This window comes from Juglans regia, chromosome 13 (genome assembly GCF_001411555.2).
Source record: "Juglans regia cultivar Chandler chromosome 13, Walnut 2.0, whole genome shotgun sequence".
In the NCBI taxonomy this organism is placed as follows: Eukaryota; Viridiplantae; Streptophyta; class Magnoliopsida; order Fagales; family Juglandaceae; genus Juglans; species Juglans regia.
The window spans coordinates 35,812,348-35,831,003 of record NC_049913.1 but is presented as its reverse complement, the minus strand read 5'-3'; the positions used below and the strand labels follow the sequence as shown (position 1 = coordinate 35,831,003).

At 34.1% G+C, this 18,656-nt stretch overlaps 2 protein-coding genes across 10 annotated transcripts; one reads left to right on the top strand and one right to left on the bottom strand.

Annotated features, from left to right (window-relative positions):
• Nucleotides 1-733: 733 nt before the first annotated feature.
• Nucleotides 734-5,046, bottom strand: LOC109020694 (ABSCISIC ACID-INSENSITIVE 5-like protein 6). 7 transcript variants are annotated; one of them, XM_019003215.2, is made up of 4 exons: nucleotides 4,065-4,996; nucleotides 3,871-3,942; nucleotides 2,902-3,002; nucleotides 2,400-2,738 (listed from the first exon to the last, which is right to left on the bottom strand). In XM_019003215.2, the coding sequence occupies exons 1-3, from the start codon at nucleotides 4,833-4,835 to the stop codon at nucleotides 2,937-2,939; spliced, it is 909 nt and encodes a 302-aa protein (XP_018858760.1). In that variant the 5' UTR covers nucleotides 4,836-4,996; the 3' UTR covers nucleotides 2,400-2,738; nucleotides 2,902-2,936. The 7 variants fall into 7 exon arrangements, with proteins under 7 accessions (XP_018858759.1, XP_018859503.2, XP_018858760.1 ...); XM_019003214.2 differs by lacking the exons at nucleotides 2,400-2,738; nucleotides 2,902-3,002 and adding an exon at nucleotides 734-1,020 and having other exon boundaries at nucleotides 4,065-5,046; XM_019003958.2 differs by lacking the exons at nucleotides 2,400-2,738; nucleotides 2,902-3,002 and adding an exon at nucleotides 844-1,020 and having other exon boundaries at nucleotides 3,871-3,927.
• Nucleotides 5,047-11,837: 6,791 nt separating this feature from the next.
• Nucleotides 11,838-18,389, top strand: LOC109021341 (transcription factor TGA3-like). Of its 3 annotated transcripts, XM_035684752.1 has the most exons (11): nucleotides 11,855-12,109; nucleotides 12,257-12,334; nucleotides 13,522-13,676; nucleotides 14,196-14,357; nucleotides 14,451-14,522; nucleotides 15,164-15,223; nucleotides 15,314-15,391; nucleotides 15,501-15,564; nucleotides 16,180-16,451; nucleotides 17,241-17,468; nucleotides 17,919-18,389. In XM_035684752.1, the coding sequence occupies exons 4-11, from the start codon at nucleotides 14,199-14,201 to the stop codon at nucleotides 18,069-18,071; spliced, it is 1,086 nt and encodes a 361-aa protein (XP_035540645.1). In that variant the 5' UTR covers nucleotides 11,855-12,109; nucleotides 12,257-12,334; nucleotides 13,522-13,676; nucleotides 14,196-14,198; the 3' UTR covers nucleotides 18,072-18,389. The 3 variants fall into 3 exon arrangements, with proteins under 3 accessions (XP_018859508.1, XP_035540645.1, XP_018859509.1); XM_019003963.2 differs by lacking the exon at nucleotides 13,522-13,676 and having other exon boundaries at nucleotides 11,838-12,109; XM_019003964.2 differs by lacking the exon at nucleotides 13,522-13,676 and having other exon boundaries at nucleotides 14,149-14,357.
• The last annotated feature ends 267 nt before the right edge of the window (nucleotides 18,390-18,656 follow it).

Genomic DNA, 18,656 nt, shown 5'->3' with positions numbered 1-18,656 from the left:
TATTTGAAAGGAATCTTTTGGTGCGAATATGATCATCTCTTTTGTCACGATACAGTTGAAGACGTTGAAATTAGATAAAATAAGAAATTTATGAATAGTATTATCATCTCTTTTGTCACGATACAGTTTAAGGCCTCTTAAGGATGTTATTAGATGATATTAGAAATTTATATATAGTAGTAAAATAGTTCGTGAATAGTAATGAAATGATTTGATTTAATGCGAATATGATCATCTCTTTTGCCACGATACAATTGAAGAAGTTGAAATTAGATAAAATAAGAAATTTATGAATAGTATTATCATCTCTTTTGTCACGATACAGTTTAAGGCCTCTTTAAGAATGTTATTAGATGATATTAGAAATTTATATATAGTAGTGAAATAGTTTGTGAATAGTAATGAAATGATTTGATTTAATAAATTATATGAGATTTTGAAAAATAAGAGAAAATTTTGAATAAAAATATTATAAAATTAAAATATTATTAAAATATTATTTTTGTTTTGAGATTTAAAAAAGTTAAATTGTTTTTTATATTTTGTTTGAAAGGTTGAGAAATTTATAATGATTAGATAATGATTAGATGAAAAAGTTAAATTTTGAAATTGAAAAATATTTATATTTGAGATAACATCTAAACCGGAAATGATTGTTCGACCCACTACCATGTGTCACCTTTAGGGGTGAAGAAGTTTCGGTCCAGACCCGAAAAACCGACCGGAGAATATGGGATTTTAACATCATTCTATACTTTCTTCAGATCTAAAAAGCTTGGAAGCCAACTAATAAAGATGTTGCTGCAAAATTCCTAATACATGAAAACATCGACAAAACCTCAACACTGCAAAGGGATTTGGTAGGTAGGCTGATTGACAAAGAATGCATAAAGCAACATTAAAGAATGAAAAAGAATAGAATGTGTGCAAGTTTGGATGTTAGAAGGAAGCAGAGCTGTTCCGTCGCAGTTGGTATTTGGGCATGGAAGTTGGATTTGAAGATAAAAGTATATCCACTTTCTGCAACATAAGCACCAACAACAACAAAATTGAAGACAAGCATTTATTCAGCAATTATGTTTGTTGAAAACATGACTACCCTTTACCATACCTATAAATATTTTTCATATAATACATTTAATTTATACAAATACTCCAACTCAAATCAAATTCTCATATTGCTACTAATATTTTTATGTATCTTAGATGATCAGATCCTCATGTAATATATATATATATATATATATATATTAGTAGAACACTTGTGGGCCTAAGGTTTTAAATAAAACAATTAAAGTCATTCAAATGATAATAATATGTACTGGTATTATTTTGCTTGAAGGTACAAACCAAAATTCAAGAAATAAGTTCCCAATCTATTAAATTACGTAATTAATATCCTAATTTTTTGCGTTTTGATGTATAGTTTCTTATAAAGTTATATGAGGACGACATAAGTATGCTGTTGAATAGTTGCATATAAATTTATAAAATGAAGTTTGGAATTCATTAATCTTTTCCCTAGATTTCATGATTTACTCGTGGATAATGATAGGCTTACTACTCTCCTACCACCCTTTTACTATTTTATAATGTATTTGAGTTTTTAATTTTTTTTAATTTTCTTTTAAGTATTTTTTTAATATCCTTAATCATTAAGAAAAAATTAAAAAAATATATAACTTCATTAATAGTCACTTCCTTAATATTAAATAAAATAAATAAATAAAAGGAGTAATAAATGGATGGTAAGAAGTCGTACGCCTATCATTATCCTTTACTCATACGGTAGACTAGAGATAGCTAGGTCCAAGTTTAGGGGCCACGTGTCATCTCCAGTAATATTAATTTGAAATTTGATAGGTCAGTAATCATTAAGGTTCTAATTACCCAAAAATCTATTAAGATTCTAATTAACATTGAGAGGGATTGCACCTCAACAGAAAAATCCAGCTGAAGTGAAACAAAGCTCTTGTGCACCACGCCTGGCGTGGAAAGTTATAATTACAGAGTAGTGCGGCAGAAAACTCCTAACTTTAGTGAGTTTTACATACGTTCGTTTCAAGCAAAGTTCAAAGAGATTTTAACAAACAAATATATTCTTCAACACCAGGCTAACATTTTTCAGCTTCCAGTTGAATAGAATTCTTCAATGATCTAGTTATAATTTACACCAACCGAAAGTTGGGTGACATGGCAACAGAAGTCCAGCATACATATCTCATATGCCTTGTCTACCTGAAAATCACTTTACAGGTGATTCTGTCTGCTAATATGTCCTGTATTGATGACAAACCTTGAAATTGGTTTTTACTATCTAGGCTTGGTTGACTTAGGTACTTTAGTAAATAGATCATATAAACAGCATATTGTTGACAAAATGTCGACAACAGATAGTGGAGTCTCAAAGGGAATGATGGTGCTATACGATCCCGAAATGATTGCTTTATTTTCAAAGGTCACACATTGAGTTCTTCCAACAATATAGAACCCAGATCCACAACAACATTGAAATATATCACCATTAGGATGGTCTAGGATACTTAGGCAAGCACAGCCAAGCTATTCCACCAAGATTAATCGCATTGCTCACATTGCAAAAAATTATGGGTTGCCTAAAGTCCAGATATTTGCTTCTGGTTTTAGAAGATCCTCTCTACTGAAAATTATGTACAGCTTCTTGCAATCATATTGGCATGATACCTTAGGTCTTTGGCTTTGGCTGGCTCTCGAGTTTCCTGCAAGGGTACTTCCAATCTACCAAGTTAGTTGCCTGTTTGCCCCTAGGTCATGGACACTTTGGGGCTGTCTAGTGTCTGGAAAGTAATATACTTTATGAAATCTCAAGAACACTATAGAACCAACCTTTCAGAAAGAAACTTGGTAATCTTTAAAGGTTACCTGCCAATCTATTGATCAAAGAGGTGACAATGTTGTTAAGATAAGGCGTAATTCCTCAAGCTGAGTATAGAATGTGGTGTGGTTAATGAGATCCCACATGCCTGGAAGGGAGAAGTTCTTGTCTTTTATAATGATTTCAATACGCACTAATTGAAATATTGACTAATCATTTTGGAGTATAAGGCCAGATGTAGCTTGTGCTTTCATCGGGTCCTCACATAAGGCATCCAAACCCATAGGTTTATATCACAATGAACTGAAGCAAACAGAACAGCATAAGACTTTGACTGTTGTTATAACAGGTTTCTCTACACTAAATGTCAAGGAATGCATCTCTATCCCATCTTCAAGCATAATAGAGATCGGTTGATCAACGAATGAGTGCATTTGTCCCTCTACTCCCTAGATCATTAACACATGTATGCACATATCTGTATAGACACAAACACAAGCGCACACACGTTCCCACACACGTCATCAAAGGCCGCCGATGGATCTAGAAACAGGAAATAAGAGATTATGATTGCTTTAAAAAACTTGCCCTCGATCCTAAAATTAAAAGAAACAATTTCACAGTCAATGCATCATGTTTGAGTCGAATTATAGTCTTTCAGAATGTATCATCCAACCTTAACTCATAAATGAGAAAGATATACTGAGAAAAAAGTCTGACAAACAAGCTAGAAGAGAAACATATGCATTCAAATTCATTTAAATCGTCTTTGTACTATAGACTAAAAAAACGTGTTGACATTACTGCAATTGGTGCAAGAAAAAATCTATTTTACAACCTTGCATGTTAAAAACGTATTTGTATTTTGATTTGGGTTTTTGTAATAGGTCACAAAAGAAGTGGTGTGTTCATGCACCGACCTATTAAGTAATAGAAATCTTGATACAATGATTGATATGCGTATTACGAGTTTTGGTAGGAATGACAAATAATTAATTTGAATGTACGAATAGTACCTTTTGCCTTTTGAGCAAGTTGTTTGTTTCGGTCAGGTCAGACACATCTTGCAGCAACTGTTGGGTGTGAGCCTTAGATCATCAAAGCAAAAAGATACGCATAACCATAACTACTTATTGACAATAAGCTCAAAACAGATCATAAATCATCCACTAAGATAAACTCCACACTGCAAATACTGTCCAATATTTACCTGCTTCCTTGCCCTTGACCTAGCAGCCGACTCCCGGTTCTTGATCATCCTCTTCTGTCTCCTCTCAATACTCTTCTCCATTACATCTGAACATCTGAGCTTTCTTTGGGCAGCTAGATGAGAATCTGAACATGTCGATGATATTGATGGCATTGGTGCTGGCATGGCCAGTTGGTTCTCCAAGAAACCCACATTCACAACCGGGTTCTCATACACCGATTCAGAAACATTGAAATTTGAATCCAGCACTGTCATCTGCAGCTCCTGCTGTTGGACAGCCGCCATTTGAAATGGCAACCAATCCGTCTGCGTAGACACCATTACCATCGGATCAATTGCCATTATTGGGGGAGGATTAATGACCCCAGCACGAACTAGAAACTCCTCGAGTGTTGTTTCTCCAAGTGTTAGTTGTTGCTGTACCGACTGGTTGGCCACCTCATTCACATGCTGCCGGTGAACAATTTCCTTCCATACCTCTTCGACAGTCTTCCTACTCAAAGTTCCATTCAAATTAAGATTCCCAAGAAAGAATGAAGCAGATGACGAGGAAGAAGAAGAATTGTTTTGCACGAGCCTGCCCTCTTCAACCAATATCACATTCCTTAATAACTCATCCAAATTCATACGATTCAAAGGTTTTCCTATGTTTCCCAGTTGTCTCTGAACCTCATCGAAGGTGAGATTATACAGAGAGCATTGTCTGGCTAGAAGAGGCGGAAAGTGTGGCTCCTGAGCATTATTGGGAGACATCATTGCTCTATCAGCCATTCACCCGTACACTAAATTTGCATTAATTTCTGGAGACTTCAAAGCAAAAAAATTCGCAAGCACATGTGGAAAATGCACGCTATCATGGCAGTCGAATCTGCAGACACACTACTTAAATCTGAAGGAAATAGAAGGTTCTCATAAACGAAATCGGAGCCGCCAGAAAGATCGACGAACCCGTGAGAAATAATCTGGCGGGCGCTGATTCGTTGAAAACGATCCTATTTTACAGAGAGAGAGATATAGAGGGTTGTTCATCTCAACAACCACACCTGATTTTCTTGCTATTTTAGTGGGATACAGAGCTAATTTTCCTGACCCAACCATTACGAAACGACTCTCTCTCTCTCTCTCTCTCTCTCTCTCTCTCTCTCTCTCTATATATATATATATATATATATATCAGTTCCTCGATCTGGTTTTGATATTGCCTTTCTCGCTCTTACAGTCACTTCGAAACGAAAGAGGCGACCGTTGAGACAGTTATTTCTGGTAAGTCCAGGGCGGGTGTGGATCCCCTCCAGTCCAGTGAGGTCACTAGCACCTTCCTTTGGGTTGGGCTTCCTTGAGACCCAAATCTTATATGACAAGGCCTAGCCCAGCCCAGCCCAGACCATCTAATCAAAATAGTAGCACAATTCATCTCTTTCAATGCCAATGGATATTATCTATGGAAAATGATCGGGATCCCGCTGGGGGATCCCGTTCATTTGTTCCGTTCCAAAAAAAAAAATATTTCTTAGTTTTTTTTAACGTAGTGATTAAGAAAATATTATTTAATAATATTATAAATTTTTTTTAAAAAATTTTTAAAAGTGTTTGTTTGTTTTTTGTTTTACATAATTTTTTTAACACTTTTAAATATTTTTTAAAAAATAAAATAATTCACAATATTATTAAACAACATTTTCTTAATCACTATATAAAAAAATACTTAAAAAAAAAAGTAACGGGATGCTTGAACGGGATCCCCCAGCAGGATCCCTTACATTGTCCTATTATTTATTCATTTTTCTTTTCTCATCATCTTCTCATCATCCATGACGGGATATTAGATAATAGATTCATAAATAAAATATAATAAATAATTTTCAATTATCTAATACCACATCGTGAAATGATGAGTAGCATTATTGTATCGGATAATAATTATCACAAAAATACTCTCAACTTAAAAGATAGTAACTCAATCAATCTATAATTAGGACAATCATTGATACACAAGGACACATGATATAACTCATATGCCATGACATGCCATGCCATGCAATGCATGTGAACTTTGGCTTATTATTTTCATAATGCAAAAAGTATAGGAAACAAGATGGGAGATAGCCCTCAATTTTCCCACGTCCTAATGCAAGTGGCAATCAAGCTTTTGGAGGGTCCCAATTACTTATTAAAGACTTAAAGTGGAAAATAATCAGCAGGAAAAAGGGAACAAGAGTGGACTGTTTAATTAATTTATCTCCCCCGATGGCACTCCCCATCTATGGGAAGCCTAGTGCCTTCATGACTCTGACATTTTCTTTATTTTTTTATGATCAATAACATAAAATATATATTAACAGAAGTATAATAGGCCCGCTTTGGAGCGGTCGGTCTGTTATACGGTATTTAACAGCCCCCAAATGAAAGTTAGTCACGTCAGAAACTACACACAAATTAATTTAAGATCATCACACCCGATCAAGAGTCTTGAAACACACATCGTCCAAGCCGCAGGAGTCGAAGTTCTAGTATACGAAATCGCCCCCAAATTGTCGTTGTTTGTCGAAACTCTCTCCACCCTCCCTAATCTCAGCCCCTTCCTCTCGCCCCCACTCTCTCCACCACTCTCTCTGTCGTTTCGCCCCGCAATTTCGATTTATTAATTTGGTCCTAAAAGACATAATTTAGAAGACATTTGAATTCGCAAGTCATCTCAACTCATTTTAACTCATTTCATTACTATTCATTATTATTCAACAATTTTAACTCACAAATCTCACTATTATTCACAACTCATCTTATTACTATTCACAATCCATTTCAACTCATCTCAACTTATCTCAAATCATCTCAAGTCATCTTCGAATCCAAACGTCTCTTAGAGTTGCCAGTCAAATTCGCAAAACTAAACGATTGAGAAAAACTCCACAATAAACAAAATAAAACATAAAAATACACTTATAGAATCAAATTGAGCTAAACCAAGCTTAAGCTTACTTTTATTTTCAATAACCAAATCCTAACAACTTCACAAAAAAAGTCTAGAAAAATCTTCAGTGCACATGATTTCACAGCAAAATTTGTCGACAATCACATAGTAATCTGGCCGTTTTACTTGGACAAGCAAATTCTCGTTGAAGCAAGCTTTTCCACTCCAAGACGGAACATTGACGTCAAAGTCTCCGAGATCGGCATCGTCAATAATTTGAGGAAGAATGGCGGAGGAGAACTTAAGCCTCGTTTGAATTCAAAATTCATCTCAATTCATCTTATCTCATCATTATAATTTTTTTAAATTTTCACATAAAATATAATAAACAACTCAATTCTTTCAAATCTCAAAATAATTTTTTTAAATTCTTACATAAAATATAATAAATATTTTAATTTTTATTTTATTATTTACAAACCATCTCAATTCATCTCTGAATCCAAACAATTTCTTAGAGAGATCGGAGCGATAAGAAAAATGGTGGAGTCAGAGTGAGGAGAAGTCGAGGGGCAAGAGAAAAGGGATGGGGAAGGGTGTGTGTCATCCTCTGCAGTGGGGCACATCCTACAATTAGTGAAGACGCCTACGTGACACTCAGTTATTGGAAGACTGTTTTTTTGAGTGAAACAGCTGACCGGTCAGAAGATTAACTCAAAATATAAATTATAAAAGGAATGATTAGTAAACACAACAAACACTTTAAAATAAACATTATAAAAGTAAATATAAAAATAACACTTGAAAGGGACATTTTCTATGATTATAATACCCATTACCTCTAACTTTATTTTTTTTTTCTTTTTGGTGAAAAAGACAGAAAAATAACTCACAAAATTTAATTTCTTTATCCTATTTTTTCCCCTTTCTTTTATAGTTATTCCTAGGTATAAATAACAAACATATACATCCTTTATAGCAGTAAAACAACACCAAAAAAAAAAAGCAAACAGACAAAAGTGGTTAAGACCTTAGTCTTGGGGTATCACTCCCTTTAATGTCTAATGTTCAATATTTCATGGGTGCAAACAATCATTTTGGATCACACTCTGTAGTGAAAAGCCAACAATTTAACCAGTTTCGTATAGAAAAACTTCTGAGAGTGTGGTGTACGGGATCAAAATTTACTCTACAAGAGTGTATCTAAAGGACCTTGCCTTGAAGAGGTTCATGACATTAAAATAAAAAATAAAAAAAACGAACAAACAAAGAATCCTTCTTCCTTTTGTAATTATTATTTTTTCTTTTCTTTTCTGAAGTACACTTGAGAATCCCTTTGGCTTGAAAATTCCCTACGTGTTTGACCCCCCTCCACTTGGAATTGGAATAGTTTTTACCACTTTTAAATGCACTTTTAGGCTTTAGTCCACACCACATGAGATGTATGGCTTATAAACTTTGTACTCTCGGACCACCAAAACTAGCATAGAATTAATATATAGAGTAAAATGGGCATGCACTACTACTACTTGATTACACAAGAATAACCAAACAAAACATATGATTCTTTAGGTACTTAATTTCTGTATGCTAATTATAAAAAATGGGTCTTTACAATATCTTTATATAGTTGTCCTACCACTTGGGCAATATGGCATGCTAAAAAAATACACACCAAAAACAATATAAAACTTTGCCTTTTTTTTTCTCTCTCCTTAATTAATTTGTACTTTATGTGACACTTGCCTATGGATTGGGTGGCATGTGCTCTCTCTTTTTACATGAGGGGTGACAATTTTTAAAAAAATATATAAAATCATGGGATTTAAGAATTATAGTGGAATGAGCACCCAAACTTAGGTAAGAAAATTATGGATTTTTTGATAGATAGGAACTCTTAGTCAAGAAGCAAGTTTCTTTGTGCAAGCAATTATGAATATTAAAATTGCCTTTTTCTTTTGGTAAAACATCAAACCACTTCAATTCGTAAGTTATTTTATAGCAGACTTGTTAAAAGTTGGGGTACTAGGGTTTATAATATAGTTGAAAAAGTTAAAAAAAAAAAAAAAGGATCCCGAGGTTTTGGAATGTGACACGTCACGATCTTGATATATGGTAAATATTCTCTTTATAACGTACTTATATTAAGAAAACTTAAAATCACTCTTATAAGTTTCCTTTAACATGAGACTATAATCTAAAAGGAATACACTAATCGTGACATCGTTTTTTGCCCTTTTAATTGACATAAAGACATACTTCTTCTCAAACTTAAAATCAGAGAGCAAAAGAAAATGTGAGAAAAGTTTTGTCCAAACTTAATGTGCCTTTTGAGCATTTTTCATTTAAAGAGATTCATTTGTAACTTTGTTCATTTTGAGTTATCTTTATGAGTAATGCTATACACCACATTCTCATTCTATTTTGATTATATTAAATGGTATGTGGCACATTCATCACTATTATATGATAAAGAAGCATGCAATAAATGATTATTTAATGGTGATAAATATGTCACATCATACTCAGTGAGATGAAAATGAGATGGTAGTACAGTATATAGAATTTTTCTATCCTTATATATAGAAAAATTCTATACACCAGACTACTATCTCACTTTCATCACACTATATAAAATGTGGCATATTTATCAGTATTGGATGATCTTTTATTGAATGTTTCTTTATCATCCAATAGTGATAAATATGTCACATCTTAAATAATAAAATAAAAATATGATGAGAGTATGACGTATAGCATTATAAAGAATTACATAGCACTAGAGATTCCGTGAATGATGGGAAATGGGAGCTAAAAGATGCCATCACGCTGATCTAAATAATTAAGAGCAAAAAGGAGAAAGAAGACAACATTTTCCACCTACAACCATCAAAAGCAAAAGCGAATTCGCTTCCCTGACCTGATTTAGCTGGTGATCAATATCCTTACACCTACACATAAATTCCACTCATTCAGAGACAAGTAAAGCACATGACAATCCTCTTTTCAAACAAGAAAATGATAGTATTCATAAAATATCAAAATTCAATGAGATGGGGTCGAGGACTAGGCTTAGCTTAACAAATTAAAGTACTACATGATATTAATAATACAATCTTCATAGAGCAAGAAAATAAAACTAAATAGAAATATTTACATAATTATTGGAATATATATATATATATATCCCATTATTTTGCAATAAAAAGACTGTTCGAGGAGATCAGGATGGTAGTTTGCGAAGCGATATTAATATTCTCATATTGTGTCTGTATTTTGAAACTTCCTATTTATTACTACATTTTATACATGTTAGATTACCAATATATTTCTCATGTTAGATATCCTAAGATAAGTGAGAGTTTTGCAAACATTAGAGATAACATCCTTAAAGTACTCTTTAGAGATAACATCTTTAATAAAAAAAAAAAAAAACTTTACTTTTATATGAAGATAACATAAGAAATACATTTTAAAAATGGCAGACGCATACTAAAGGTACCCCAAAAAAAAAAAAAAAAAAAAAATCACTTCTATTTTATCCTTAACTTTTCCTCTTTTATTCACGTGTAACCGGAATCTTGGGTATCTGTGTAAAGGATCAAACCTAGCTATTATATATATCAATTGTAGTTATTTTTTAGAAAAAAAATATTTATAATCGTGAATTGTACAACTGTCACGTAATCATTTTAAAAAAAATGAATAAAATATGAGACGTATATAAAAAAAATTAATTTTTTAATAGTGGACTCTACTCTTTTTCAAAATGATTAAGCGATATTTACACACTTCACGATTGTATATAAAATTACTCTATTTATTATATGCCAGGAAAAAAAAGATAAACTTGCACTTAATTAGCATATATATTATCATATCTCTCTAGGATCCCTTCCCTTTGCATGCGTTCATTTCTTTTCTAATAAGAAAAGTTTATAAATTGATGACAATTAGAATGTCGGGATATTTTAAAATTGTATAAATTATTTTTATTTTATTTTATTGTTAAGTAGCGTTGATGTATTACATTAAATTTCGTTAATTTATAATATAATTCATTTTTCTTTTGATAATAATATGTATCTTTGTGGATTGAGATACTCCCTAATTCTCTATTAAAATTATATTAATTAATTTGAAAAGGAATATAAATGACATTATGTGTATGTCGGTCTATTTTATCCACAATCTTAGTAGGAAAAAGATTATGCCAGATCTCTTCTTGAAACAGATTCTTTTTAATTTTAGAAAGAAATAGAAAGATCTCTATTTATCTTTGCTTATTTAATTGTTAGATTAAAAAAAAGTAAAAGCAAAAAAATAATAATAAGATAATTAAAAAAAAAAAAAGAAAAGAAGCAAACAAGGAGTATCTTCCATATCATGCAATCTAAAAGTCTAAAGTCGGAGACAGATCACGCGCCTGTTCGACCTTTAGCCAAGGCTGTGACACGCATGCTTACGTGTACGTCATCTTCGACAAAATCAGAACTAAACTGTAATGTTGAAGTGTGGTGCAGTATTTTAAAATTGAGCGAGATTTATAATTAAAAAATTATTATTTTTTATATAAAGTTTATATTTATTTAATTTTTTTTTTAAAGAGATTGTATATAATTATTATTTCTCTTTAATCAATATGGGGTTATCATAACTTCACCAACGACGCAGCTCACCCACCAATCAAGACTTCCCACGAAGCAAGAACGAGTCCCACCGGCGAATCAACACTGGTAATGACATCATCCAAGGTTGTCATCAAGCGTGACTGTGACAGTGTCGTGGGCACACGTTAAGTGGGGTGTGCGCGCAGGTTAGTATTTTCAATCACCCTCTCTCTCCCTGGTCTCTCTGTGGGGGCTTTCACTGAGTTCTACTGCTTTTTTAGTGCGAACATAGCGACAATCAAATAATGAACCAAAGTTTTTAATATCTTTATATTGTTTTGATGTTTGATATTTTGTCTTCATTCATATAGTTAAGTCGGTCCGGTTTCTTTCATCTTTAGTCGTTATGTGTAGCTTTTGGTTCTTGTTTGTTTCTGGGAAAAAAAGTGGTATTAAATTCGCTGAAGCTGAGCTTAAAGACAGTTCGAAGTATGAAGTTAGGGCTGTTGTTTAACCAAAATTAGGTCAGTTTCTTCGTTTTTTACCGACTAAATCCAATTCTTGCGCTGTTTCTTCTGTACACTGAAACTGGGCCCTGTGAAAGAAAAATCTGTTTTTGCTTGGTGGAGGTGGAACCGTGGCTAATTTGGGAACTTCTTTGTTTTGGCCAGTTTTTGTTGTGAAGGGCGTGTGAGTTTGGGCGCCATTTTGCGGGAAAAAAAAGGGTCAATTGGATCATGTTGTGAAGGGTAAGCACACTTTGATTAGTACAAATGTTTCAGTTTTTTTGTTTTTTGTTTTGCTTTGATTATATATATAGTGGAGGAGGTGCCAATTGAGTACACTTCTTGGCTGTAAAGGTTGAGTTTTGCTATGCAATTTTACAGCTTTATGATTTCATGGAATCTGAAGCATCTAATCTTTCTTAAATATGTTGCTGTGTTTAGAATCTAATTTAACGAGAATAGTGTAGGTTTCATTTGTGTAGCATTGATTGAATTGGCTTTGAACCAAAATAGAACATTTCTGACGTGTTTCAGTAAGGTGTTGGAGAACATTTCTAGTATGGTATTTATTCTCCCTTCACAAAATCTCGATGAAGAGAAACTATTGGATGTTAGTATGTGTTTTCATCCTTTCTATTGTTTTATGGTTTTCCTTTTTAATTTCTCTCTGTATTGTCTGATTTATGAGATATCAGAAGGTTATCGAGTTTATTCGATATCCTAAACGAGGAAAATTTTGTTTTAGATTTCTTGGAAGGTTGTTAGGGAAGATTGTCAAAAGTTTTGCAATCTAAAATGCATAGCTAATTGTCTTTAGTAGATGGCTTATTTTGAATCTGGTTTGTCAATAATATCGCTCTATATTTCCCATGTTTGAGATTCATGTTAAGGCAAGACAGTCTAGGCTTAGGGAACTTTTACGGGATCTTAATAGGTTAGCATTGGAGAAGTAACCTGCCTCGGCTGTTTCCAACTGTAGGATGTATCAATGCATGATGTGGTTTCTTAAACAAGAGACCTAATCAAAGAAAGGACTTAGATCTCAACTTCTGACTGCAAAAACTTCAGCATTCATTCATTTCAAATTTTAAACATGTATGAAAGCACCTAATGAGAGGGAGTAGCTCACAGTAACTGCTAAAAATGGAGAACTGTTGCCATTGGAAAATCATCAGTGGACTCTCGTGTCTATTCCTCCTGCAGAATAAGAATGACGTGTGTTATACACGCACAATAACTGCTTTGCTTCCCTCTACCTGCTTTGGTCTATTAATATGGTTAATGTTTTCCATCATCGATTTACACATACTTTAACCTGGCATATCAAAGAACTTTATACGTATGTCAGTGATGAGGGAATCAGTGAATTTGATGGATGTTAGGAATTGTTAAATACAACTGTCTTAAATTGGCTTCTACTCTTTATGGAGATCTTACAATTGCTTGAGGAAAGCACAATGCTCAAGCACGACAGAGATTTGCTCCCACTGTGCCACATTAGATGAAAGTTTTCAAAATTTATCCGTTTCACTTCCCATATTGCCCCATCTCTATGGATGCTGAAATGCATGAAGAATAATAAACAGTAAGTGTGCCCATTTTGGGTGGATCATCTTCTTTACATCTTGCTGTTGCAATTGAAATTTTCTCCTAATGATTATGATAAGTGTAGACTTTGGGAATAATGCTCAATTATCTGGTTGACTTCCTAAGATAAGGAAATCTAATCCAAAAGCACTAAATATCTATTTCAGTAGATGCTTTAGGTCATCCTCTTCTTTAGAAGTCTCCTATGTGGTCATAAAATAATTTGAAGTTCACATGTCTGTTTCTTATCATCGTCTTGCACAAATCAGGTGGTCATTGGAGTTTTTAATAAAAGCTGATTGTTTATAAACTTTGGAGTTTCATTTCTTTGTTAATATCCAATTAATAGTTGTTCTGTCTTCACTTCTTTTGTACTTCTATTAATCTCTTAAATTTCCCAGACATTTATAATTTGCCTTTAGATGACATTTCTGTTGTGATTTTTGTTCTTTCAATATGTGATGTTGCAGGAGAGTTAATAGAAGTTTGCCTCTTTTTTTTTCCATGTTAATGAAAGGTTATGAGCTCTGCATCAACTCAACTTATCACTTCAAGAAAGATGGGCATATATGATCCATTCCAACAGGTCAGCATGTGGGAAGATCCCTTCAAAGGCGATATTAGCCCAAATACAGGTGCCTCCACGATTTTACAGGTGGATGCTGGGCTGCCCAACAAGGTGAGGATACATGAAATTGGTACTCTGTTTCTGAATCTAGACTTCTTTTATCTGATTACCCGAATTTAACGATTTTCTGAAATGATCTGCTAGTCTGAATTTAATTCTCATGAATTGACGGGACCTTCCAGAAATGATGAAGAAGGAAACAATACTGCTGATAAGGTGAATAAATTAAATATTTGCACCACGTGGTCTATCTCCTCCTCCTATCCAAAACCTAAATTCTATAGTCTTGGGCAATATATCTGCTTATACTATTCTATATTTATCATACAAAGTGCATCATATCATTATCAAGTTAGAGAGCATTTGATTCTTGGGATTTACATGAAAGAAAACATGTATCTTTTCAAGTCTATCATTTATTTGCTACTTGGACAGATTGCTCATCAAGAATTTGTTACTATGCTTGATTCTAATTCAGTTAAAAGGGCACATGTGAGCACCCCGGTATTGCATTGTGATGCTGAACAAGCAAATATCTGATTGAAGTAGGGCATTACTGCTTATACTATTCTATATTTATCATACAAAGTGCATCATATCATTATCAAGTTAGAGAGCATTTGATTCTTGGGATTTACATGAAAGAAAACATGTATCTTTTCAAGTCTATCATTTATTTGCTACTTGGACAGATTGCTCATCAAGAATTTGTTACTATGCTTGATTCTAATTCAGTTAAAAGGGCACATGTGAGCACCCCGGTATTGCATTGTGATGCTGAACAAGCAAATATCTGATTGAAGTAGGGCATTACTTTCGAATTAATGTTGGTAACACAAATGCACATCTGTATACAGGTACGGAGACGCCTGGCACAAAATCGTGAAGCTGCTCGTAAAAGTCGTTTGCGGAAAAAGGTAATAATAAATGAATTCCTGTAATACATTCATTGTTGGGACTTAATCGAGCTAATCTTAGTCTGAATTATTATTTTTTATTTTTCATAGGCCTATGTTCAACAATTAGAAACAAGTCGTTTGAAGTTGGCACAACTGGAACTCGAACTTGAGAAAGCTAGGAAGCAGGTTAGGTGACTCACCATTATAGGTTTTCATTCTCATCAAACATCCCTGCCCATTGATCATGCATTGAAATTCAGCATCCATCTAATAGCCACTGAATGTCTGATTGTAGGGTGTGTATGTAGGCAGTGCTCTGGACACCAGTCATCTGGGATTTTCTGGAAATGTAAACTCAGGTTTGTGATTCCAACGGCTGGTAATTACCTTTTTATATTATGTGTTATTTTCCCTATCTCATGTGTCCTGCTACTCTTTACTGTTAGATTTAATTTCTTGTATTTATTCCTTGTGCATTTTCGAAAACCTAAATTCTGTGGACAAACCATCCATATTGAGTATGGCATAGTACACATTGTACTAGTAGGGGTAAGTTAGCTCGAGAGTTTCAAGCAGTGATATTTCAAAATCGAGTTTTTGTGATAATCATAGTAACTGTGCCTGGAATTTATATCCTTGTATGAATGTAGAACTCTCTTCCTATCAAAAAAAAAATGAATGTAGAACTCTCTTTATGATTCTGATGTGTATTTCTTTTTTTTCTTTTCTAAAGAGGTCGGAGCCCCATTTTTTTCCATTTTTTAAGTATGCATGATCTAAGATAGATAAATATATGTATATCTATATATTTATGTATGTAGTATATGCACAAACATAAGCATTACATTTGAACTTTGCCGTGCTCATTAGAGATTACCTGTTCTCTTTTATCTCTTTTAGTCAATCTGTCGAGTGTTGTTTTGTCATTACAGCTTGTATATTCTTGAAATTGGTCTCAACTGTGGATCTTGCAGGCATTGCTGCATTTGAGATGGAATATGCACACTGGGTTGAAGAGCAAAATAGACAGATTTTTGAACTTAGAAATGCATTGCAAGCTCATGTAACTGAAATAGAACTTCGTATGCTTGTAGAGAGTGGCTTGAACCATTATCATAATTTGTTTCGCATGAAAGCAGATGCGGCAAAGGCTGATGTCTTTTATTTGATGTCTGGTGTGTGGAGAACAACAACGGAACGCTTTTTCCTTTGGATTGGAGGATTCCGCCCATCAGAGCTTCTAAATGTAATTAGTGGTTCATTTAATCTCAATGCTTGAAGACTGCGTATGCATTACTAACAAATTGTCTCTTCAGTTACTCCTTTTTTTTCCCCGGATTGACTCTGTTTAGATCATCACTATCTGTTATTCATCACTATGTTGTCAATGTTCAAGCCTGTGCTATGACTGCATATAATGACAAACAAACTAGCATTAGCTTAGCATATTATGGAAAAGGGGAAAAAAGAGTGATCATGCAGCAGCATGCTGACCTTGTTTTTGAAAAACTGGTTGCAAGCACAGGTCCCCATGGCCCATATTCTTCAACATCTAGCAGTTACACAATTTCACCTCTTTGAAGCCATTGCATGGTAATTAGTAAGATGGTACTGAAAAGCATAGCACTCAGGACATCATGAATGCTGGTGATGCCTTCAAATCATCTTTCACAACATCAAATAGCTGGAAATGCCACTTAAATAAGTTTGAGTTGTGCACACACACGGATATATATATATATATATATATAAATATATATAATATAACCTATAAAAAAAAATATATGTATACATATACTGTCTGGTGGTTTTGGCATTAACTATTTGATCTTCAAGAATATATATTTGGTCAATAGGACAGTTGATATTATGCTAAATTGTTTCACTACATCGAGTCGTCTCCTGTTTGTAATGTTTTGGTTCATATGACCATAGCTCTTGTGCTTTGCGTCTGATGTAATTACATCTCAATTATCTCTTATGCTAAGTTTCAACCTTTTTCATGAAATATCTAACGCATATTTTGTTTTGACAGGTCCTCAGGCCACAGCTTGAGCCTTTGACTGATCAACAAGTTCTGAGTGTATGCAACCTCCGACAGTCATCTCAGCAAGCAGAAGATGCCCTCTCACTTGGAATGGAAAAACTCCAGCAGAGTCTGGCCCATAGCATAGGAGCTGAATCAGTACTTGCCGGTAATTATGGGTCTCAGATGGCTGCTGCAATGGAGAAGTTGGAAGCACTAGAGGGATTTGTGAACCAGGTAACAAGTTACAGATGGCTGCCATGAATAATTCTAGTTGACCTCAGAAATTTGAAGTGCATTTAGGGCAGTTAACGCACAATGTCAAGAAAACTTCTGCAAATTCAAACTTGGCTTCTTGAAGAAGACAGACTACGGGTTTCTAAATGAATAAAGAGCCGCGAGAGCTTTGGGCTCTAGAGACTGAAGCTATTCTACATATTCATCCTCCGATTGGCCATTAATATTAAAACGTAGCTGTGTTAAATCAAATGAGAAAAATCAAAGCTATATCAAGAATCTAAACATGGTGAAACAAATATCCAGTGTAAAGGACTAGGTTTCTGTATGAGTCTTGGTTTTGTTTACCATGTCTATATCAAAGAAAGTTTTCTTTGATAGTCTATATGTGCAATACCATTTTGAATTGATTACATTTCACTGGACTCTCTTTGCCCTTCTAAAATACAGGCAGATCATCTTCGTCAACAAACTCTGCAGCAAATGTCTCGCATCCTAACAACCCACCAAGCAGCTCGAGGTTTGCTTGCCTTGGGGGAGTACTTTCATCGTCTCCGTGCTCTCAGTTCGCTGTGGGCTGCTCGTCCTCGTGAACCTGAATAGTCTAGAAAGCACCACTACAATCACCTCATATAGGTACACCATATTTAGGTAGGTGTTACCCCTTGTTCACGCCTCAGCTGCAAAGGGAATGAATATGGTAATTTTTGTTTCAAAGCAGTTTCTCTAGTTTGATAAGGTGTAAATATGTATTTCAATGTTGTGTATCAATTAGGATTTAGGAAATTAAGTTACCCTACAATGCATTTTGTAGGCTATATCGTGTATATTGTGATAAAAAGGTAATTTTGAAATCAGTACTTCTTGTCAAACATGTTGAGACAATTGCCCGTTATATGAAAACTTCATATTTTATCTTCAGGAGAAAAGAAAGTGCTCTACCTTTTTGAACTGTCTCGTGGATTTTGTACTGCTGTTTTTTTCCCTGTTTGGTGAGACCTAATATTGGAAAAAAGGAGTCAAGACTTGGGGGCATGCCCACCATTACAACTGAGTTAAGGACTTCTTAAAGAGCAGCCAAGTTCATTTGCTCCTTCCTGAAACAGTGAAACCCCTAAACAGAGGCAGCTCGCATTAGATTAGTAGATTGTCAATCTTCCTCCTCCTGGGTAAAGAATATTACGCTGA

What these genes read in the sequence shown, in the direction of transcription:
- LOC109020694 (XM_019003212.2), bottom strand. Translation starts at nt 4,835, where the DNA reads ATGGCTGATAGAGCAATGATGTCTCCCAATAATGCTCAGGAGCCACAC. An exon ending in GGTCAAGGGCAAGGAAGCAG is followed by an intron (nt 3,943 to 4,064) that starts GTAAATATTGGA and finishes TGATGATCTAAG; the next exon opens with GCTCACACCCAACAGTTGCT. An exon ending in ACTTGCTCAAAAGGCAAAAG is followed by an intron (nt 3,398 to 3,870) that starts GTACTATTCGTA and finishes TCCTGTTTCTAG; the next exon opens with ATCCATCGGCGGCCTTTGAT.
- LOC109021341 (XM_019003963.2), top strand. Translation starts at nt 14,199, where the DNA reads ATGAGCTCTGCATCAACTCAACTTATCACTTCAAGAAAGATGGGCATA. An exon ending in GCCCATCAGAGCTTCTAAAT is followed by an intron (nt 16,452 to 17,240) that starts GTAATTAGTGGT and finishes TTGTTTTGACAG; the next exon opens with GTCCTCAGGCCACAGCTTGA. An exon ending in TAGAGGGATTTGTGAACCAG is followed by an intron (nt 17,469 to 17,918) that starts GTAACAAGTTAC and finishes TCTAAAATACAG; the next exon opens with GCAGATCATCTTCGTCAACA.